The following is a 23458-nucleotide window of genomic DNA, read 5'->3' as shown; positions in this document are numbered from 1 at the left end:
TCAAAAGTCTTGCACAAAAGAGAGCTGGATAGTTTTCTTTCTTTTTTTTAAAGAAAAAGTTAGAGCATTGTCAATGATCAATCTATGGGTTGAAGCACACAAGAGAGATGGTTCACACTAGAAGGAAAGGAGATGGAGCAGAGACTTGATCTTAAACCAGAAAGACTTGCGACCCTTGAAATGAGACCCCTGCTCAACTTCAGGAACCTTGATCATGATCAGCTTTGGTGCTAAGATTAGCACCACTTTGGGGGATATTTCTGTCCAGCCAAACCTTTGCTGTTTTCCAGCTTTGTCCTCCTCTGTCATTTAAAATTGGGGTGGAGGGTGTTACATATTATAAGTAATACACACAGCAGTTGTATTCTGATTTCTAAACGGTTGATTTTATTCTTTTACAAATACATTGCTTCCAACACCATCAAGCTTTTGCGCCTTAAAAAAAAGGGGGGGATACTGTGAGTATCACACACTACACAGTTGTCACAGACATGGACTACCAAGAAGGAACCAATAGTTTTAGGAATATAGCCTAGGGAGCAGAGTACAACAAAGTGTGATGCTATATAACAGCAGTCTTGGTACAATGGCCACGTAGCTTTCTGATAGACTGGGTAGTTTGTAGATATGAAGCATGTTTTAAAAATGTGTAAGAAACCCCGCAGGTGAGATCTCCTTTGGAACAGCATGTGTGCTGTTACTGTTCATCACATGTATTCTGCTGGGCTGAAGACTTGCAAATGAAGATGTTCATCTGCACTGTGAGTTGCCTCTATCTTCTAGGCTCAGCATAACAGAGATTATTAACACAGCACTGGAAATGTTCTACCAGGACCAGCAGGCTCTCACAAAAGACAATAATTGGCAAGCCACAGGAGAAGCACATTCAGGTCTATGGGGCAATTTTGATTCCCAGACACAAGGCGAGTTCGGATTTTTGGATTTTCCCATCCTTGTTCACATCACAATGGCGAAGCAGGATCTGGCGGAACTTATCCAGGTCAGTGCCACTAATGCTGGGCTACAATGGGAAGGAGGGGAAAGAGAGAGAGAATTACTTTCAGAAGACAAAATATCCATTCTCAGGAGTTATTTTTTTAACATCAAGCATGAACGAGAATTCAACAGCAAAGAGCAACGAAAAGGATAAAGGAGGAGGAGATCCAGCAAATAGGAAGCCTCAGTACAGCTTGAAAGAAGGAAAGAAGGAAAAACACAAAGGAGAAATGATGGATTTGAGATCTGCAGCAGATGGTGGAGTGGCAGCACTTAGCTGATCTCCTGACAGCTGAGTCACTTCTGCTTAACATGAGGTGGAGGAGAGAGGTGGCAGTGATATTGGCACAGTGCAAACACAGCAGCACCGGATTGGCTTTGCCAGCGCATTTGCACCACACAGACCTTCTCACTGCCTTGCCCCTCACTGTCTCGGTAAACAGCAGCGGCTCAGTTGACAGGAAGTCAGGTAAATATTGACACCACACTCCACTGTCCGCTATCTAATGATGTGTGATGATGTGTGTGTCTTCTCTAAATATATAAACATGAATCTGGCCAAGTTTATACTACTGTACTAGCCCTTTCTTTGTGTGCCCAGTTTGGAGGATTTGGAAGAAGGGGTAGAAGTGATGATGGTGCAAGGTATGTACAGCAAGAGAACATGGCCAAAGCCCTATGGGACACAGAGCTCTAGATGGGCCAATGCTTTCCATCCTCTTCTATAATGGAAAATGCTCCACATGACACAAGGCGTTCGTGTGTGTGTATATAACACTTCCTGGTTCAATGAAAGTACGAGGAAGCTCTTTGTACCTGGAAAACCATGTGCACCTCAGAGTTGCTGTATTGGGTTCATTACATTCATAAATCTGTCATAAGGAAAGCTAAGTCCACATCATAATTTATCACTTCATTAGGTTACCCAGGCACCCAAGTTAACAAAGAGAAGTTCCTCATTCTTTATTGTTCCACAAAAGACGTGGAGTCAATTAAGTTACGGTATTTGTTTTGGTTCCTTGTGCTTTCAAGCTACTGAAACCAAGCCACATTTGTCACAAAACCTATGGGAAACAAAACATGAAAACCACTAAGTAGTCACCTTGACAAGTTCCATCATATCTTTTACAAATCCATCCACTTCTGGGCCTTCAAGTGCTCCTGTCTTACTCTGGAATATATACATGTAAAAATCATACAGTTTTGCAGACTAGAAACACATCCATCCATGAATAATTGGCTGCCTGTTCTCTTTTTCTGGCAATATTATCTCCAACTTCCCAAGCTATATGCCTATGGACATTCCAAATCATATGGAAAATCCACTGCATGCTCCTTGTTGTCTTGATAAGGTTCTGTCATGGTAACTACGCTACAAGGAAGGTGGTCATCAGAGCTGATTCAGACACTCTGATTCAGAAGAGAGCAAGACAGCTGCTATAATGGGTCTACTTGTGCATCTCACAAATAATCTGGCCAGCGGCAGATCGTTCCCCACCTGTGCCCTGGGCATGCACCAGGGCACACCATGGGGTTGGGGCTGTGGGTGGAGCACACTGCTGCAGCGACCCCTCCCCACTGCTGAAAAGCGGGGTGCACGTCTGCTTGCGGTGCCCAGAGAGCCCTGTGTCGTTTTTGCGAGTCTTGCAAAAAATGATGCTGAGTTCATGGGGCACCACGATCAGGCATGCGTCCTGGCCCCTGCAAACCCAGCACTATAGCTATAGAGTTGCTTTATGGTTTTTATTCTCACTGTAAATTGCTTTGAATGTTTTCTTAACAAACAACAGCAATCGAGCTGTATATATTTTTAACGAAATAGATGAATCCACTTGATTCCCCTGCATGGTATTCTAATGCAAAGTCTGTAAAGTCTGATGTGCCACTTGATCAGCAATAACATACCTGCCAACATTTCTCAGATGAACATAGGGACTTCCTATTCTATTATTATGATTACTACTACTACTACTACTACTACTACTACTACTATTCTACCCCACCCATCTGACTGCATTGCCCCAGCCACTCTAGGCAACTTCCATTATATATAAACACATCATAAAACATTAAACATTAAAAAAACAGGTCTGTCTTCAGATGTCTTCTAAAGGTTGTATAGTCACTTATTTCCTTGGGTCATTATTTGTTTTTTGTTTGCAAAACTCCATCCCTCCAACATTTCTCTGATGAAAACAGGGACATCCTAAAGAAAAGCGGGACATTCCAGAATCAAATCAGAAACCGGGGTGGCTTCTGTAAACATGGGACTGTCCCTGGAAAACAGGGACACTTGGAGGGCTTGCAATAATCCCAAACCCACCAAAGAAACAACAACAAAAAATCATCTTACAACATCATAGTGAGCAAAGATTTTCTCAAAATCTCTCTTCCTTTCTTCTGTACTACAAGCCTGAATGGAGGACGAAAAAATATTTTAAAATGTTTGGGGATTTTTTTTTAAGGGAAAAGGGGGAAGTGTAACTAAATGCACTAAAAATTACTGTAGTACTTACATCCAGTTTAAATTGAAGGAGAAAATTTTCCTGAAGAGCCAGAATTCTAAATGGAAAGAGGCAAATGGTCATTTTCTCAGATACCATTTCCACAGAGACAGGCATTTCTGCCTGATAGATCTCACAAAGGGGAAAGATGAACACTTTGAGATACAAAAGCTTGTAACATTATGAGTAGGATTGTGAGTAGGATTTTAAATCTGTAGACAGAAATTCTGAGCCTCTAGAACAGGCATCCCCAAACTCGGCCCTCCAGATGTTTTGGGACTTCAATTCCCATCATCCCTGACCACTGGTCCTGTTAGCTAGGGATGATGGAGTTGTAGTTCCAAAATAGCTGGAGGGCCGAGTTTGGGGATGCCTGCTCTAGAAGTTCTGGTTCCTCATGACAGGCAGGAATTCAACAGATTTCGTATTTAGGGTAGAGGCAATGGGGAAAGTTATGCCTGTTGAAGCTACCACAGATTCAACACTCCCTTTCTGAATAAGCTGAAGAGTCATTAGAAGCTACCTTGCTAGGTCATTGAGATCCAGTCGTCCATCTTTATTTTTGTCAAAGAGCTTCATCTAAAAAGCAAGATAAGAAAGCCTTTATGAAGCTCCCATTAGTTTAGGAAACCTAGCATAAGCAATGAGTCAATATACAGGGGCATTTTACTATTCACAGTGATGCTGCCCACGTTGTGGAGTCACATAGCCTTGTCAGATTTGCCAAGGCCTGGACAAGCAATCATCTGTCCTTCTCAGATTTTATCATGGGATATTTGGCCAGATTGCAAAACAGTTTTGAAAGAGTGCATTGTGTGCCTGTTGGATGTGTACCTATGTGAGGATGATACCAACTTCCTTCTGTCTTTCCCAATTTTTATGTGACTGTCCTTGGAAAACATGGTGGAGCACCATCCATCCTCCTTCTGAAAGACTCATAAGTGAACATTTGATCAGACTCATTTTCGTGATGAGTATGTTTGACAAATGGCTTTCCCTCCATAAGCACGTGTTTCTGCTGGGAAATTTCAGGCTCTTAATGTCAGAGCACTCATGCTGATGACTGTAAGAGGTTCTTCCCGGTATATTCAGATTTTCCTGAACTATATTTCGATTGCTCCCCTCCAGGCTGAATCACTTCTCTTCAAAGCCCCACCCCCCACCCCAGTCCTTTCCCAGCTATAGCCCTGTTGCTATAAAACAGCAATCACTTTCAGAAAGGAGAAAAGTAGCCTGAATACTTCATGATAAAAGAGGGTTGAGAAACTGAATTTAATTTTTTTAGGTGTTGGGAGATGACTGCACAGTATATCTCATAGATCAGCTGTAAAATATTCACTACTGGGATAGTGTTTAACTTCTCTTTTATGAATGCTACCTCTTTAGGAATGATGATGCTCTGAAAAACCTACAGGGGGAAATATGTGTATGTGTATGTGTTTGTCTACACACACCTCAAGATGCATAAGTAAATATCTCACCCTCTCAGGGTGTGAGGCCAAAATTTGGCGTACCTCCTAACTCTTGCCATCTGTTCTGCTCAATTCACTGCATCATAGTTGTGGTGCCCTGCAGCGCCCCCTAGGCTCAGGGTCCAGTGCGGCAGAACTGGTTGAACTGCCCTAAATCTGCCTCTGCTGTGTCAACTGTGGTTAACCTTAACTAAGCTCCCTCCAAACCATAGTTTACAAAGCCTCATTGGCCAGATTGGACCCACCATCTGGCCAAGAGGTTCCCCATCCCAGGATCAAGGAACAGCTCTCTCTCCTTTTCCCCACTCCTGAAATTTGAAAGACCAAAGTCTACCCCTGGACACAGAAAGCTGTAGTTAAGCTATGATGGAGGTAAAATATCCTGAACTTCCCACTGGAAAAGTCATGCTGAAGGACAAGGGAGAAGATGGAGTGTGCAAGTCTAGGGGAAACAAGACTCATTCTCATAACACTAAACTATGGTTTAGATCAGTGTTTCTCAACCAGTGTGCCTCCAGGTGTTTTGGGACTACAACTCCCATCATCCCTAGCTAGCAAGACCAGTGGTCAGGAATGATGGGAGTTGTAGTCCCAAAACATCTGGAGGCACACTGGTTGAGAAACACTGGTTTAGATCAGGCATCCCCAAACTTCGGCCCTCCAGATGTTTTGGACTATATTTCCCATCTTCCCCGACCACTGGTCCTGTTAGCTAGGGATCATGGGAGTTGTAGGCCAAAACATCTGGAGGGCCGCAGTTTGGGGATGCCTGGTTTAGATTCACCTCCAAGCCAGCCTAATATGAGCAGGATGCTTTCTTCCCTACCCCCTCCCGACACATTCCATAATTTTTCACAAGTTTCTTTTTTTTGCTAGTGTCACGGGAACTTGCTGCTCATAGTATTTTCCCATGCAACTGTGGCAAGAGCTTGGTTACAAAAAACAAAAAAGGGATGGTTTAATTTGAATCGGGGCTCATCTCCAGAACCTGTTTTGCATGCCTGAAACCCAATATATCCAATAACAAGCGTAATCAACAAACATTTGGACAGATGTGGGGACAGAAAGGGAAGGAAGACATAGGAAGCACATAGGAAGCACGGAGTTAATCCAAACAAAACCTCCATGTACTCTCTGTTTTGCTACATTTCTGGAAACCAGTGGAAGATCACCTAAGGAAAGAGGGTTTAAATTGCGAATTGGTAGTTTGTCTAATTTAACTTGAGGATTGCTTAAAGAGAATATATGGGAAGCAATGGGAGAAGAGCTACCCACAAAGGGTGGGAAAATAAGAAAGGGGAAAACAGGGAAAACAAAAAATGGTGAGAAACGGTCTATCAACAATCGGAAGTTCTTATATATATATATATATATTATTTTTTTCTTTTAGGTACCTTCCCCCCCCCTTTTTTCTTCTTCCCGGGATTATCTCTCTCCCCCCTTCTTTTTTTCGTTCTTTTCTTTTTTCTTGCTTTGTTTCTGTTTTTCAGAGTTTTGGTATATAATTTCATGTATATTATTTGCATTTATATTTGTGTTTGCTTTTTTGTGATAGATGTGTTGATTTTGTTGATTTTGTGGTCTGTATGTATGTAACTTTTTAAAAAATAAGAAATAAAGCTCTTTTAAACTAAAAACAAACAAACAAACAAAACCTCCATGGAAACATAGCACATGGATTTTTCATATGCCTTAAACTACTGGTATCTGTGATTCTGTAGACAAACTAGTTGTTTTATTCAGTGGAAGCATATTGTGTGGTGCAAATGAAAGCCCAGCATTGACAGCTTGTCTGATATTATCATGACCTCCTACTCTAGCCAATGAATAACAATAGCCTTAGCGAGGATGTGATAATTTTGGCAGGCTAGGTAATGTGATTTGCTGATGAATAAACCAGCAATGAGCTTGCCTTGCATATGGCATTGACAAGATGTAGCTTTGTGAACTGCAGAATTGTTTTAATCATAATTTTAAAAACATACTGGTGATTTAATAACACCTGTATGCTCTAATTTATCCAAATGAGATTGGGGAACATTAAAAACACTTCTAAAATCTGGAAGTCAGATGTAAGGAAGTAGCATTTGAACTTAGAAATTAAAAAGGGTTACACTGATACAGGGCACAGTGGGATACAATAAGGGACATAGAGACAGTCAACAGAGCTAAGTTTCCACAAATGAACCTTTCAAAGGGAACTGGATACATTTCTGAGTGGTTTTGAGTGATAACACCCTATAACCTTTTAAATGTGTTTCGGGTGGGAGTGGGAATGGGATGGGGTGGTGTTATGGGTTTGTGGGTTTTTTTTAGGAGTTTTGTGTTTTTATGTTGTATTTTAAGCACTATAGAAATGATCCTTACAAGTATAGTTTTTTAATGTTGTATTTTAATGTTGCAAATTCTGTGATGATCTATGGATGAAGCACAGGACAGTTAATAATAAGAATAATAAGAATAATTTTAAAGTAGGTTTCCTTCTTCCCTAGTTGCATGATTAGAGGTGGAACTTAAAGGTGACATGTGGGACATGACAGATGAGTGCTAATGGCAAGGCACTTGTTGTTCATTTACCAAACCTTTTCCTTAGCTCATGATCACTCCTGGAACAACATGGTCTTCCCTTCTCCTTCAGCCTTTGATACCACTTAAACTGAATGGTGTGCTTAGAAACACACTTGCCCTCTAGAATTCATCCTCTAGTAAGAGGGTTGCCACAGGTATTGAAGGATAATTGCTCATCAACTCCTTGGGACCTTTGTGGTAGGATTCCTTCCCGTGTCATTCCCTTTGTGCAATGTATACTTGAGGAGGCCACTTGACAAGGTCAATTTTGCAATATAAGGTCAAGCTTGTGTAACAGCTGCTTCCCATTTGCATGAAGTGCCTCACTGTCTCTCCCTTAAGAACAGTACCGTATATCTCTGGGGAATGAGCCCCATCTGAAACCAACTCTTCTGTGGGCAAATCGGTACTGGAACAACTTATTGAAAGACACAAGAAATAAAAGGAAATCACAAATACCTGATTTAAAGCCTACTGAAATAACATTGCAAGATTACAATGTTAACATATGCAGTAACTCAACAGATGGTATCCACAAATCAGTTGTCTGGGCATGGATAATGCCTGTTCAAATCCTTCTTGTGTATATCACAAATATTCTTGCAAAGTATAAGTTTTCAGTCCAGCCTAAATAGGTTATAATGGGTTCCATCTTGATCATAATGCACTTTATTTTTTAAAATAGTTGTTTGGGGGGATCCATGAAATTGTTGTCTGTGCTTGTGATGCAGATCATGCTAAATCCAGGCTGAAAACAACTACATAGGCCAAGAACAATGCATGTGTGAGAAAAAACCCCCACACTAAATCTCAGTCAGATTGGGCCTGTGGGTTGGTGTGAAATATGGGTGCAGTACTCACTTCAATAGGGATGCGGGTGGCGCTGTGGGTTAAACCACAGAGCCTAGGGCTTGCCGATCAGAAGGTTGGCGGTTCAAATCCCTGTGACGGGGTGAGCTCCCGTTGCTCGGTCCCAGCTCCTGCCAACCTAGCAGTTCGAAAGCACCTCAAAGTGCAAGTAGATAAATAGGTACTGCTCCAAGCGGGAAGGTAAACGGCGTTTCTGTGTGCTGCTCTGGTTTGCCAGAAGCGGCTTTGTCATGCTGGCCACATGACCTGGAAGCTGTACGCCGGCTTCCTTGGCCAATAAAGCGAGATGAGCGCCGCAACCCCAGAGTCGGTCACGACTGGACCTAATGGTCAGGGGTCCCTTTACGTTTACCTTTTACACACTGCAATCGTTTTATGATAAGTGCTCTCAGTTCTCATGCTATGATTTAATCATTGCTTATTTTTCTGCTTTTCTCACCCCCCCCCCCATAATCCGGATGACAGAATCCCATTCCACCGAGCAGGATGTTATTCTGAGGTACAGTCCAATTACTTATTCAAAAGCAAAACACAAGTCATCATAAAATAGAATAGGGAATAAATACTGGTAGTTGGTATCAGATGACTTCTGAGCACAAAGGAGGTAACTTCTAACCACCAGTGCCATGAGCTCACGGCTGGGATGACAGGCTTCAGGGACAATGGCCACATTAGCCAAATTGGACCCCCTAGCTGGCCAAGAGGTTCCCCATCCCAGGATGAAGCAACAGCTCTCTCTCCTTCTTTTCCCCACCCCTTAGATATCCCCTGACCCCCCCCCTTTGCAACGCTGGTCCATCTTGTGCAACTACCATATTGGCTATCTAGAATTCCTCATAATTTCTATAATAACGTAAGTATTTGATGATATGCACTCTGCTTACCATGGTTTCTGTGTATTCTTGCAGCTTTGCCTTAGAAATGGTTTTTCCATGCTGCCGGAAAAGATCTTGCAGAAAGTTCTTTGTCAGGAAAGGAGAGAAGTAGTTTTTACTGTTTCAGATTCATACTAGGAATAATATAAAGGAATCAAGGCCCGTTTCATCAGACACTTCACAAAAACTAAGGCAGTTGCTTGAATGCACTTAATATGTTCTATATGCGATCAAAATATACATATTGAGTAAAGAAGGCATCTGGATAAAGACTCCCTAGAGAACTTACTCTGAGTTCGGCAGCTGAAATAAAACCACTGCTATCAACATCATATTGACGCCAGATCTAAAGGGGGGAAATGAGTGAACAGTTATCATCTTCAAATAGATGTTCAATACATATCTCAGTCTCATTTATGAAGTGCTATGGAACATAGAAAATGTTTGGATAGCGGGAATTTGGATAATTTTTCACAAGGGTTGCAACCAACACGGGAAGGATTTCAGACGATGGGAGTCTGTTGCAGCCCTTCAGTGGGCTCCCTGTGTGGAGATTGTATGCCCACTCTCCCTTGTACTTCAGTCATGGGGGAGCCACAGCAGAAAGAAAGGGCTACTCCTGTATTTTTTAAAGTATGCAAATAAAGATTTCTTTTAATTTAAAAAAAAGAAAAAGAAAGGGCTACTCTACAGTATCAGATGGAAGTAGCCACCATCACACCAGGCCCATCGCTCAGGAATCAGATAGTTTGGGAAGGAGATTCTTCTGGGCTCATGTTCCTTCAGGCTGTGCTGAGTCTCCTAGTAGATGAACATGCCAGACTCATTTGGAGCTATCCAGCAGCAGGCCAGATTCAAAAATACGCAGGTAGGTGGAATTACTGATTTGCTTTTCTAAGACTGAGCATTTATTTACCTTGTTCTCTAGATCTTGGCTATTACTCAACCATCTCTAAAATAAACTGTTTGAAGTGTGCATGTGCATGTGTGCACATCTAGGGCTGCCCTATTTTGAAGAGCAAAAAAGAGGACACATTTGCCAACTTCTACTTTTAACTATGGATCACTATGATGACTCTACCCAAGAAAAAGAGGACGTGTCCTGGAAAAAGAGGACATATGGCAATCCTAAATGGCTCATCTCAGCATTGACACCATGGAATTAGTAACCAACATCTTGTTTCTTTCCAAAATATTTAGAAAACAAGGATTTTGAAACCTGGAAAAAACCCTTATGTGTCACTGACAAGTTCCATCTAAAAGAAGTGTTAAACAATTTTCATCCTTAACTTGGACATGTCGTTACCATGGCTGCATATTCAGATTCGCTATTTGTTATGTAAACAGCACAGCCAATCAAGGGACTAAGTGGCTATTTGTATTCCTATTTGTATCCCCTTGGTAGTAGTTGACGTTAGATGGTATTTTTAGATTGAAACACTAGGCCCAGATTAGAAGAGATTTTATTTTGTAAAAAAATAATAATATTTCCCAGTGCACTTGACGGTACCCACCTGGAGCTAATTGATGGTATCCACCTTGGATAGGGCAATATAAACAACTTAATGCCTCAGTTACAAGATTAGAGAAGCTGAGTATTTCCTCTGTGGTGTTGTTCCAATTTATTAATTTTTTTTTGCTGCCCGTTCACTATGAGGCTCCAGTGTGGGTTATAACAATTAAAAATATAATATTAAAACAGTTAAAACAAAGTACAGTCAAGATAATAGGGTGGGTCCTAAAGTATACATCTCAGATGTCAAATGGCAGGGTTAAAAAAGGTGCACCTTCAGCATTTGAGGAAAGTGACATAATGAAAGTGTTCAACACACTTCTGTGGGAAGGGAATTCCACACTTTAGAGGCTACCACAGAGAACGTCCTCTCCTGGGTCACCAGGAGAATTTCTGAGGGCAGTGGAACTCCCAAGAAGGCCCTCTCTGCTGATTGTAAGACCTGAGAAAATCTGTAGGGAAGGAGGCTGTGAGTCAGATTTGGGGCCTGGGCCATTTAGGATTTTTAACACTAATTTGAACACCTTGAATATGGCCCAGAAGCAAACTGGCAGCCAAAACAGGGTTTGTGTGAATTCTAAATGTAATCCCAGCCAGTAATCTGGCCACTGCATTTTGGACCAGTTGAAGTTTCCATCTCATTTTTAAGTATTGCTTAAAAAAGAACCAGGAGATTCCTCAGAGATCTCCTTGAGTAATGTACAGTTGGGTCTAGTGCTCACAATGGACCCATTCTTAGCCAGGACTCCAGAATGGCCCTCCTTCAGTAGCTGCGGTGTCAATCCCATGTTTTATATTGGACTGAAAAGACAGAGAGTGATCTGGGAAGAAGAATGAGAGTTGTTAGCTAGATGTTTATATGGTGACTTGAATCATTAACCTAGTAGGTATAGTCTTTTAAGCATCAAGCCTCATAATCTCTTGTCTCAGGTTCCAAAGTTCAAAGGCACACAACACTTAACAGCTTGTGTGTGTTTAATGAAAGGTGATAATATTATTTTTGAGTTTAATAAACAGCTGTGCAAAAGGTCCCCACAGACCATCTGTGGCCAAAGGCTGCACACTGCTTCTTCCATGGCTGATAAATTTCGCATCATGCAAACTAGGCCATCGTGCTTCACAATGGAGAAGGATGCTGAGGCTCAACATATATGTGATGGAGGGGGCAGACTAGAGATAAAGCAGGAAAAGAAGGGTCTACTTTTGAGAGCAAAGGTGTGGGTGGGTGGGAGGATTCTGAACCTGCCCCCCACGCCTCCCTCCCTCCCTTTACTTCCTTGCTCTCTATCACCTCCAGAGCTCTTTCCTGGACCAAATTCTAAAATTGGAAGAGGGGGAAAGCACTGTTAGGTGGTTAGGTGGAATGCAGATCCAAGGAAGTGATAGGTACAAGGAGCAAAGTACCAGGTTACGCTTCCTGGAGCTTTTTGGGGGGCTCCCAGAATCCAATCCTCCATCTCACGCTTTGTACTTAATTGGGAAAGGCCTTGGGTTTAAACCAAGTGTAGGGAACCTATGGTCTTCCCCAAGTCCTTGGACTACAACTCTCAGCAGCAGTGGTCATTGGCTGTGCTGGCTGCTAGGAACTGGAGTCCCATAAATTCTGGAGGGCTCTATGTTAGCTACCCTGAGGTTAAACAAATGTGAGCCTCAGCGTGTGGCCAAGACACCAACTAAAAGTATGCAATGCAAAATACTTTGAAAGATGGAAACAGACAGCAGGAAATTACACCCACCCGCATGAATTCCACGCTGTTGTCCAAAGGTGTTTCTCTTCGGAAAAGAAGCAGGAAGTTCTCATCCTCCGACAAGATTATACTTGCAAGCTAAATTTTTTTGGGGGGGGGGGAAGGGTACATTTCTCAAACTGTTCTCTGTGCAGTTATTTCCATCATTATCATCATCATCATCAATGTTATTGTTATTTGGAATAAATTGCTATACCACAAGGACAGAAGCAGGGCAGAGCAGAGCAAAACTACAAAATCTACGGTAGCAGCAAAATCCTAACAGATGCTTTTGTCAAAAGGACATTTGGACAAAAAGTTCCAATACTACATTATCTAAACGAACCGGTGAACCCACTCTTTGTAACAGTGCAATTATTATTCCTCAATTGCCTGTTATCTAATTTCTAACACTGGAAAATAAAAGGCGGCTAGGTACCTCTTGTATTTGTAAGCGTCCGTCTGCCGTCACATCGTAGGCTGACATAAATCGTTTTTTCACCCTCTGCACCTTTTCTTCTGTTATGGTGCTCTGTGATATGAAAAGCAACAGGTTAAGGATAAAACCAATTTCCCCGAGTACAATGCATTCTCTCCCGTCTCTTTTAAGACCAGCCATGCAGGACCTGCAGCGAATGTCTCCCTTAGTCTGAAAGGAAGGGAGCCTGCAGCAAGAGCCATTTTGTTCTGGTTTCCTAACACCCTGCCTTGAAGTCATCTTTGGAAGTGAGGTGCACGCACGCACACACATACATACATTATGAGAAGCGACTTGTTCCTTACCAAAGTGACAATAGTCCCAGAGCACATGGGGCCACCACCTAAATAACATTAAGCAGGATCAGTGCCTGGATGGGAGACTTCTTGGAGGCCACATGTATGCCATCTTGGGTTCCATGATGGAAGAAAGGCAGAATATAAATGTGAGAAAGGAAAGAGATTATCGGAAGAAAAGACGAAGTCACAACAAATAGGCACATTCACCTATATCAGTGATGGCGAACCTATGACACGCGTGTCGGACGTGACACACAGAGCCCTCACTGCTGGCATGTGCCCCATCGGCCCATTCGTGCTGTTGTTGTTGTCCCCCCCCCCATTTGTTCTCCCGCTCCTCCTACAGCTTGTCTCCGCTAGAGCTTGTCTCTGCTGTTAAAACCCGGATCCTTTTTTTGTGTGTGTTATTGTTGCTGGTAGACAGAGATTGGTTTTTAACCCTTTCTGTGCTGTTTTTCCTGGCGCTTTGGCAGACTGATTGAGTGTAACAGCGTTCATTTTTTAACCCATTCTGTGCTGGTTTTTTTGGCGCTGTGGCAGACTATGTTGGTGCTGCGTGTTAGTTCCAGCGAAGGTATTATATCCGTCATTTATTTCTGTTCTCTTCCCCCCCAAAAGCGCAGCAGCTTTGGGGCATCCCCCCCCAAAAGCAAAGCAACATTTGCACCCCCCCAAAAAAAACCTCCAAAACTTTGGTCAGCAGCTCCCCCCAACTCTGGGCACTTTGTGATAAATAAGGGTTTTTTGGTTTGGTTTGGTTAAATAATTAGTTTTTGGTTTATTAAATACAGTTATATATTACAATTATACATTTTTGTTATTTAAACTATAAATATCGCAAAATTATGGGGTTTTTTCCCGAAGTGACACACCACCCGAGTTATGCTCTTTTTTTGGCGAATTTTGACACACCAAGCTCAAAAGGTTGCCCATCACTGACCTATATTGTGGTTAGCTTAGATGAGACAGAAACAAGAGCTTACACGCTTATATGAAAGGCTCAGGACCAGACAAAAAGAGGAAGATATCAACATGGTCTCTGAAATCTTCAAAGAGCATTTCGAACTCCTGGCTGGGGGCCATTGTGGCTAAAACAGAGAACAGCACTCCAGGTGATAGTTGCAAAGGGGAGGCACCTAAAGGCAAAGCAATGAAAAGGATTCTCTGCTCATATGCATCTACCCAGAGCAGTAAGATGTTGTAGCTGCCTCTGCATGTAAGACAACCAACTCACCTTGCAGGTATAGCTAGGGACCTCTGCCTGAAACAGTGAACAACCTTTTGCACCAGAAGGGTGGGATGTAATTGCTTAAATCAGTGGTTCCCAACAGGTGGTCCAGGGACCCCCAGGGGTCCGCGAGCTATGCCAGAGGGGTCCGCAAGATGCTAAAAAATATATTAAATATATTTCGTATGATAACAGATTTTTTGTTTTGGCCGCTTCCTGCATGAGCAGAGTCTAGCGCAAAACTAGAATTAGATAGAGGCAGTAGTTCTGCTGTATGCCGTTAGGTGGCGCTTTACAAACACTACTCTTTTGCAAAGAGGCAGCGCGCGCATTCTACTAATGCTCACCTCCCCAAGATGCTTTGCGCGCGTCGGCTTCATTTGTGCGCTACTGTGCAGGTACCCTGTCTTCTCCATTCCCCTCCCTCCTCCCTGGCGCACGCTGCCTCTTTGCAAAACAGTAGTGTTTGTAAACAAAGCGTTGTTTTTCGCGGAAGCTACAGTTCGCGTAGTTAAAAATGGACCGTTGGTTAAAAAGTGGTTCATCTCATTAAGAACTGAAAATTAAAACTAACTGTATACTGATGGAGTACTCTGTTGTAACTGTAAAAAACGTATAAATATAAAATATAAAAAGACTCTTAATTTGGCTCTCACTTTTTAATTTTAGGATTAGGAATTAATGGGGGTCCTTGTCACAATAGCGGCTCGATGAGGGGTCCTCGAGAAAATTTTGTTGGGAACCCCTGGCTTAAATAAATGTCACCAGGCAGCCAAAACAACAATTTCACTGTATTACTGTGTTCCACACTGTACACAAGAGGACTCCTTATGTACGAAGAAGCCGATGACAGCTTGTAGAAATAAGATGGGCTAAATATAGTATGAGTAGCCTTTAAAGCCAGTCAGAAGAATATCAGACTTCAAGTGTTAAATATCCCTCTGCTCTGCTCCAAAAGTTAATTCTATGGGAGCCAGGTTAATTAAACTTCATGACACTACCAATATATTTTAATCCCATATAAAAAGATCTTGTCTGCTTTAAATTCTTTGAAGAAGTCATTAAAATAATCCTGCACACAACTGAACAATATACCAGGGGTTTTTATATAAAAAAGAAAAAGAAAAAGGGCAAGTTTGGTTTCCTTAGTATCTTTTTTTTAAAGAATACCACACAATATTATAGTATGAAAATTTCCAATGTGAGACTGTAACAGAAGTTTAAGACCAATTTAAAAACCACCGAAAAAAGTAAAATAAAAGTGAGAATGGAATAGTACATATTCAAATAGACCTTCCTTTGTATAGTCATCTTGGTCTTTTAAATTTAGCTTTCTTCCCGCAATGCCACATGTATTCCATCAGCTAATAACAAATGTAAGATTTGCTCCTGTATTTTAAGTAGAACATATATATATATAGCCAACCAAGAACTTCTCTTTGGTGTTTCAATGTTTTGTCCTTATTTATGAGCTCTCATTTTAATCTGATATCAGCAAAGAGATTAATTATTAAGAGATTGTTTAATTATTTCTTCATTAAATATGAAATTAAGTTGGTAACTTTACCAGCAATCCTGTAGCTATTTTGACACAAGCACACCATTTCAAACTGTCACCTTCAGCCACCCTGAAGGAGATATAATGGAAGTTTGCTGGCTGAACTTCCAGCTGAACAAATATTTTAAAAGAGGAGACTTACAGTCGCCAATATAGCTGTTCCCTTAAAAAGTCTGAAGCTATGCACAAACCCCACAGATCTCCATTTGAACACACACTCAAAATGGTCCCCACTGTAGGGCAACCAGAAATGAAAACAAACACAGGCTCCTCCATTTCCCCATTCGTTTCACCCCTTTCCCATTTTGCATGCCCACTAAATTCGGTCAACTCTTTTGTTTTCCCAGCTGGGGTTCCTTTTCTTGCCTTTAGCATTAGTTGAGAACACTTCAGAGTAGATGAAAGAGAGGCAGGGGAAACAGTGCTAGAGACTACAGTGGTCATTAGGGAGAAATAACAACAGGGTGCACAGAGGTTAAAAACAATAATTATGGAACAGTTTGCTATTCAAACAGAGACAACTTTCGGAGTGCATAATAACTATTCATTTTATTTCATCCGGCACTTTTAATCTTCAAAGCATATAAGCAGAAATGCTTATTCTTCACAACAACTTGTGAAGGTTGCTTGGTAAGAGGGATCGAATCATTTTGATGCACGCCAACACGTTATGACAAATTCATAACTCAATGAGTCACTGTAAAACAATCACCACTGGGAGATGCTCTTCCAGCCTCCAACTCGCTGCTCTTACAGAATTACAACATTGTTAGAGTCTACACTACAAAACTCTGCAGAACATCAAGGGTATGGGAAGGCAGAACTGGTCCACACAACAGGTGTGGCAGAAGGAGCACCAAGACAATGGAGAACAGGGTCACAGGGTGGCACTTGGGTGAAGATCAGTGAGCAAGCAAGAAGGAAGGATGCTTTGTCCCCGGGATGCCAGTCACGTCTTGCCTACAAATGCCAGTCTGGCAGCATCGGCGAAGGGTGTACTTAGATAACCCCGCTTTTCAAGGAGAGGCAGAGGCAACCTTAGGATCAGGGGCTAAATGTGTCCCCTGGCTTCTTTAGCCAGCCTACCTACTCATAGGACTTTCCACAGGCCACGCCCCTCACTGGTCCTGCCCTGTGTCCTTCTCAAGAGCAATTGCTGGGCTGGGATGTGTCCTTGAATTGTGACAATGCCAATTATTGGCTGGATGAAGGTGTTTGTAAGGGTAACCTCTGAGTTTAGCACAGATGGTACAAAGATAACAGTCTACACTCTTGCGTTGCCCACTTGCCCCTGGCTCCACCACTGTCCTGTGACCTCTGCAAACTTGCCCAGGGCAACAGGCAGGCTGAAACAGTTCCCTGCTCCTACCCGGGGGGGGGGCTACCTTGTCCCCTGCGGGATCTTATTTCCCCCAAACAGAAGCCTGCCCTAGTCACCTTGCCCTTTAACCTCTACGGTGCCTGATGTTTGAGGGGAGGTAAAGGTAAAGGGACCCCTGACCATTAGGTCCAGTCGCGGATGACTCTGGGGTTGCGGCGCTCATCTCGCTTTATTGGTCGAGGGAGCCGGCGTACAGCTTCCGGGTCATGTGGCCAGCACGACTAAGCCGCTTCTGGCAAAACCAGAGCAGCACACGGAAACGCCGTTTACCTTCCCGCCAGAGCGGTACCTATTTATCTACTTGCACTTTGACGTGCATTCGAACTGCTAGGTTGGCAGGAGCAGGGACCAAGCAATGGGAGCTCACCCTGTCGTGGAGATTCGAACCGCTGACCTTCCGATCGGCAAGCTCTAGGCTCAGTGGTTTAGACCACAGCGCCACCCGCGTCCCATTTTGATGGGAGGGGAATAACACAAACATAATAATGTAAGAAGAGACACCTGGATCTGACCAGCATCCTGTTCTCAAAGTGGCCTGTCGGAAAGCTGCAAGCAGGACCCAACCACCAGAGCATTCGCCCTTCCTTTGGTTTTCAGCAACTGGTATTCAGAAGCATTCCTGCCTCCGACTGTGAAGGGAGGGCATAACCCTCATGGCTAGCAGCCAGGGGAAGGAAATCTTTCACACTTTCCACTCAGTCCAAGAGCTGAGAAGTGAATGATGTACTCAGCTCTTGCAGTCGGACTTCCTTTCCTTTCCCCCTTCCAAGTGCTTGGTAAGGAAGTGTTTAAGAAAGCAGGGCTTTTTTTTATCGAAACAAGCACCAGCAGAAACCCATTAAGATGTAGAGAATCACCTATTGTGCATATATTATGAAAAGCATCCTCCCCTTTAAGAAGAATACCAGTCACTCAACATAGTGGGAAATAATGTCTGAAGCAGCTTGAAGTGTTTGCTATGAATAACAAGTTGAACCTACTTCCCCTCATTGGAGGTACTAAACCTATTATCAGTCATTCCAAGGTCACACAATTGCAGTTCAGAGGTCTTTCCCATTTCCCTTTAACTTGCTTCTCTCTCATGATTTTTCCTTTGATAGTAAAATGAGAATCCAAAGAGTTAAGGTTTTATGAAGGCAGGATATCTGATCGCATAAACAAGATCACATAATCAGTACTTGTTCCCTTTTTGGGTGGTTTATGGCAACTGCAAATAGTCAGATAATAGACAGAAGAAAGTAAGCACAAGTTGAGAGCACGGCTTTTTGCTAGTGGCAATCAAAAATAAAGGGCCAATATGTCAGGGGAAATGAAACAGAACCACAACGAACAGGACATGCAAATAATTGACTGTGCCATTGATTCTACCGTTCATTTTACAGCTGTTTACAAGCAGATCCATTTTCCTAAGCAAGTGTCAATTAACTCTGGAGAAAGACCCATGTTAATTGATTTTGGAAAGCAGAATTTTGCATCTGCAAAACTAATCAGCAACGTTTTGAATAAGCAAAAGACACCTGCTGCCCTTACTCCCTTCATCCAGATTAATGTGTATGCCAGCCTCTTGACTCACCTTCATTAATCTAAATGTGTTTTTTTGTCAGTAGCCTAGCATTTGCTTCATGCCAGAATTATGACCAGTGAGTGGGTGGCCAGTGCAGAGGGCATAGCTGCCAAGTTTTCCCTTTTCTCGCGAGGAAGCCTATTCAGCATAAGGGAATTTCTCTTTAAAAAAGGGAGAACTTGGGAGCTATGGCGGAGGGACTCAGAACACACACAGCGATAAGAACGTTGCCACACCTGTTGCGAAAGGAACCTGAGCATAACTCTCACACAAAGAACAACATTATTTACCTTAGAATGTTGCTACTAAGAAAAACAAAGTAGATGGGGAGATAAATATGGTAACACACTCTTGGCTTGGTCTAAAACAGTATGGACAGCACTGCCCGTGCCATGCATGGGGAGTTCTCTCTCTCTCTCTCTCTCTCTCTCTCTCTCTCTCTCTCTCTCTCTCTCTCGGTGGAATTTATTTATTATTGCATTTATACAAAATATTCAACTTTCCCCCAAGGAGCTCAAGGCACACAGCATGACTCTCCCTTTCTCCATAATACGAAGGTTACGATGAGAGTTGGTGACTGGCCCAAGGTCACCCAGCAAGCTTCATGGCTGAGTGGATATTTCAGCTCCCAGCCAGGTACTAGTCCAATGCTCTAACCACAATACCACATTGTGTTTCTGATATGTCTCATCAGGTGTTGGGCAGGAAGGAGAGAGGTGGGCCACATCCACACCATACATTTAAAGTGCATGGCTTCCCTCAAAGAATCCTGGAAACTGCAGTACGATAAGGGCGTTGTAGCTCTATGAGGGTTCCTCCACAGTTCTTTGGGAGAACCAGGGGCAGACTTTGGTAATCTTTAGTAATATGGTGCCCGGAGTGAGGCTAAAATTTGGCATCTCCAAATGGATCTTTTCAATTTCAGATCTTCTCAGTTTTGTGCCCCCTCAGCTCAAAACCCAGTACAGAGAAACCTCCTGCACTGCCCAAAATTTGGAAGAAGCCATGTGATTTAAATGTATGTTGTGGATAATCCATGTTTCTCCTCCCCCTACCAAACAGCTGAGTGGCAGAGTTACCATCTTCCTGAAAGTGCTCTGCAACACGGAACCCCAGTTCTTGGATCTATGTTCAACACCAATTTGCAGAAAACTTCTTCATATGCTCATGGTTATATTTACATGCAGAACATAAGACACAGTACTTACTTTACTGCCCAGTGTCTTCAGCAGATGATGAAAAAAATTATCAAGCTCTTTCCCTTCTATGTAACCGTTGTCTAAAACCAATTAAAAACATATTACTGAATATTGCACCATTAATGTTCAGAATCTAAACTGAAGAAATAACATGCAACATAAACATTTCATGAATCTAGTAACAACTCAAACACATTTAGCCAAACTAACACACATAAAGAAAATGTGAATGTTTCTTTTTTACTTTCTTACTTTACTTTGATTGTTTAAATATGCAGTTACCGGTACTTTATTCCAGCTTTCTAAGTTTAAACATTCCTCTTCTTCAAATAAATAAGAGATATGAAACTTTCTCCAAAATCCACCAAGAGCTTCTCTTGTTTCAGCCTCCTTTGAAAGCCAAGACTTGTATTGATACAAAGGTTGGAAAACATAGGTACAGGCTGCCTATGCCAGAGCAGGCCTACAACTTTAGACTGCAGGCACATACATTTTGAAGTACACGAAAGAGGAATAAAGTTTTCATGCATGTATAAATGCACTAATCAGAGAATTAACATGTTTATTTTAAAATGGAATAAATATGTCTAAATAATAACAACAATAACAATAATAATAATAGTTACATGTAGGTAGCCGTGTTGGTCTGAGTTGAGACAAAATAAAAAATTCCTTCAGTAGCACCTTAAAGACCAACTAAGTTTTTATTTTGGTATGAGCTTTCGTGTGCACGCACACTTCTTCAGATACACTGAAACAGAAGTAACCAGACCCTTATGTATATTCAGAGGGTGGGGGTGGGGTGATGGGAATGGGTGATGGGCTGATAGGAGTGGTAAACCTGTTGATGACTGTTAATGACTGCAATTGGTCTTGCGGGAAAAAGCAAGGGCTGAGGTGCTCTCTAGTAGGACACTTCAATCTCCCAGGACATTCTATACAAGACCTCAAAGCAGCTGTTTTATTACAGAAAAATTTCAGAAACAGACTGGAAAGAGAAGTTGCTGAATTGCAACTCATTAACAAGCTTAAAACCATGGAGACACCTGGTATGAACAGAGACATAGGATTCTTATCTCATTATACATGATCAAGCTTTCTTTAGCACCTCAGCCCTTGCTTTTCTCCCGCAAGACCAATTGCAGTCATTAACAGTCATTAACTTCTGTTTCAGTGTACAGTATCTGAAGAAGTGTGCATGCACACGAAAGCTCATACCAAAACAAAAACTTAGTTGGTCTTTAAGGTGCTACTGAAGGATTTTTTTTAATAACAATAATAATTTATTTATACCCCGCCCATCATGTCCCACGTTGTACACAATCTAGGGTTACAATAATGTATTAAGACATTTTGGGATATGTTGCTTTAGTGTGATGCTTAATGAAGAAGAACCATTTAAATCAAACTCGCATCAACCTGGAAAGCATAAATGGCAAACAACTGCAGGCAGGCAAATGAGGGAGGTAGTGCAGAGGGCTTCCCACTTTTCAGCAGACAGCTGGAAGCAGAGTGAGATTCTGCATTTCTTGATTGCCAGCCTAAGTAGGCTGGTATATTATCATCATTATTATTATTATTGTATGCTAGTAACTTTGGGGGTCTAATTTACAAGACTGGTTGAGAGTGTAAGCTCCTTGGAGAAGGGACCTGTCCTTTTGCTTATGTTACTAAGCACCATGCACACTGATGCTGTAAAACAAGAACAAAAAGTTCATCAGGGTTAACATCGGTATTGAAACACCAGCAATGTTTCTTTTAACCAGCCAATTAATAGGTGAAAAAAGTCAGCTGATCTGTAATGAGCCTTGCTTCTCAATTAAATGGCTTCCATCACACCAACCACCCTAATCTCCTCTGCACACCCATGAACACAAAACACTCTGAGATCACAGGAATACAAGCATATGGGTAGTCGGAAATCGAATTGGAACGTCCAACTTGGAAAAGCAAAAACTTCCTTGCAAAGTAGAAAGAGAAAACTTGGACAAAGAAACACCCCTGCTAGCGCCTATGCCCATAGCTGCCAAGTTCTCCCTTTTTTTTAAGGGAAATTCCATTATGCTGAATAGGCTTCCTCGCGAGAAAAGGGAAAACTTGGCAGCTATGCCTATGCCTTTTCTAGGCGCGCTCTGTCCCTTCCCTGTTTAACTCCCAGGGTGGAAAGAGCCTCTCCCGGACGCACTCACCGTCGGCGTCGAAGCGTTGCCAGAGGCGCAGAAAGGCAGCCGCCTCTAGGGAAGGCAGAAAGTCGCTGTCCATGGTGCTGATGCCGGAGAGACCGCGATGGGCAAAGGTCAGGCCGTCGGGTTGGCAAGTCCAAGCGGGCTGCGCGGCGCTCGGGCTGCTGGCCTCGAGTGCCCAAGAGGCGGGCGGGTTTTCAGAAGGCAGCCCAGCCGGGGACACGCCCAGGCTCCCCCCAAGATCCCACCTGCTGCCTGGAGAGAAGGTCGGAGCGAGCCAGCAAGCGAGGCAAATTCGGCTGCTTGCTGCCCCCTTTCGTGCCAAAGTTTCCCTTGTCGCCTGCTTGGAGGAAGAGCTGCTGGGTTCGCCCTTGAAATGAGACTGCTGCCACCAACTTTTGTTGTTTTTTTTGTAATGATATATCCTTGTAAGTAAGGCGAGAATATGAGGGGATTTATTGGTGCACAGAGGTGCAAGATGGAATTTAGAAGGCAGAGTTACCAGCTTAAAGGGACTTTGAAGAAGAAACAGCTGCAGTATTAAAAGCGCTTAATGAGTAGGATTAACTGCATTCGCAGTAGACAGAAGGGTCGGTTTGAAAGCTCGCTTTCCAGAGCTCTCTCGCTGTTTTTCGTTTTATATTGCCAGAGTTTCAGAGTTGCAACCCTTTCTAGAACTACAGGAGCTGTAGAGGAGCTAAACATGCATTACAAAGGAAGCCTATGGAGCTGTTGCTACTTTTGGAAACAATCCAAAAGTCACCTGAAATGAATAGAATGAAACCTATAGTGGTGACTTTAAATCAAGATTTATTTATCTTAAATGGGGAGTATAAATTAGTTATTTACTGCACAGAAAAGTACATTGTTAATTTGTGATGGGCAAGGGTGTAAAGGGGTAAATAAATATTACATAATTTTAATGTTGCTCATGCACACAGTGAATTATTCATGAATTGCTCTGAAGCACCACCTCTGTTTTTAGTTAGTTTTCAGAGTGGCATCAGAGAGTTATATATATATATATATATATATATATATAT

At 42.4% G+C, this 23458-nt stretch overlaps 1 protein-coding gene across 2 annotated transcripts; it reads right to left on the bottom strand.

The window, feature by feature from the left end:
• Window positions 1–367: 367 nt before the first annotated feature.
• Window positions 368–23059, bottom strand: SCGN (secretagogin, EF-hand calcium binding protein). 2 transcript variants are annotated; one of them, XM_035126053.3, is made up of 11 exons: window positions 22422–23059; window positions 20242–20312; window positions 12965–13057; window positions 12535–12624; window positions 9575–9631; window positions 9295–9372; window positions 4024–4079; window positions 3513–3558; window positions 3350–3409; window positions 2099–2167; window positions 368–1021 (listed from the first exon to the last, which is right to left on the bottom strand). In XM_035126053.3, the coding sequence occupies exons 1-11, from the start codon at window positions 22492–22494 to the stop codon at window positions 893–895; spliced, it is 822 nt and encodes a 273-aa protein (XP_034981944.2). In that variant the 5' UTR covers window positions 22495–23059; the 3' UTR covers window positions 368–892. The 2 variants fall into 2 exon arrangements, with proteins under 2 accessions (XP_034981944.2, XP_088531393.1); XM_088675267.1 differs by lacking the exons at window positions 20242–20312; window positions 22422–23059 and adding an exon at window positions 13309–13467.
• Window positions 23060–23458: the final 399 nt, after the last annotated feature.

Source organism: Zootoca vivipara, chromosome 8, assembly GCF_965207765.1.
Source record: "Zootoca vivipara chromosome 8, rZooViv2.hap1.1, whole genome shotgun sequence".
Taxonomy (NCBI): Eukaryota; Metazoa; Chordata; class Lepidosauria; order Squamata; family Lacertidae; genus Zootoca; species Zootoca vivipara.
This window is presented reverse-complemented; position numbering and strand designations above follow the sequence as displayed.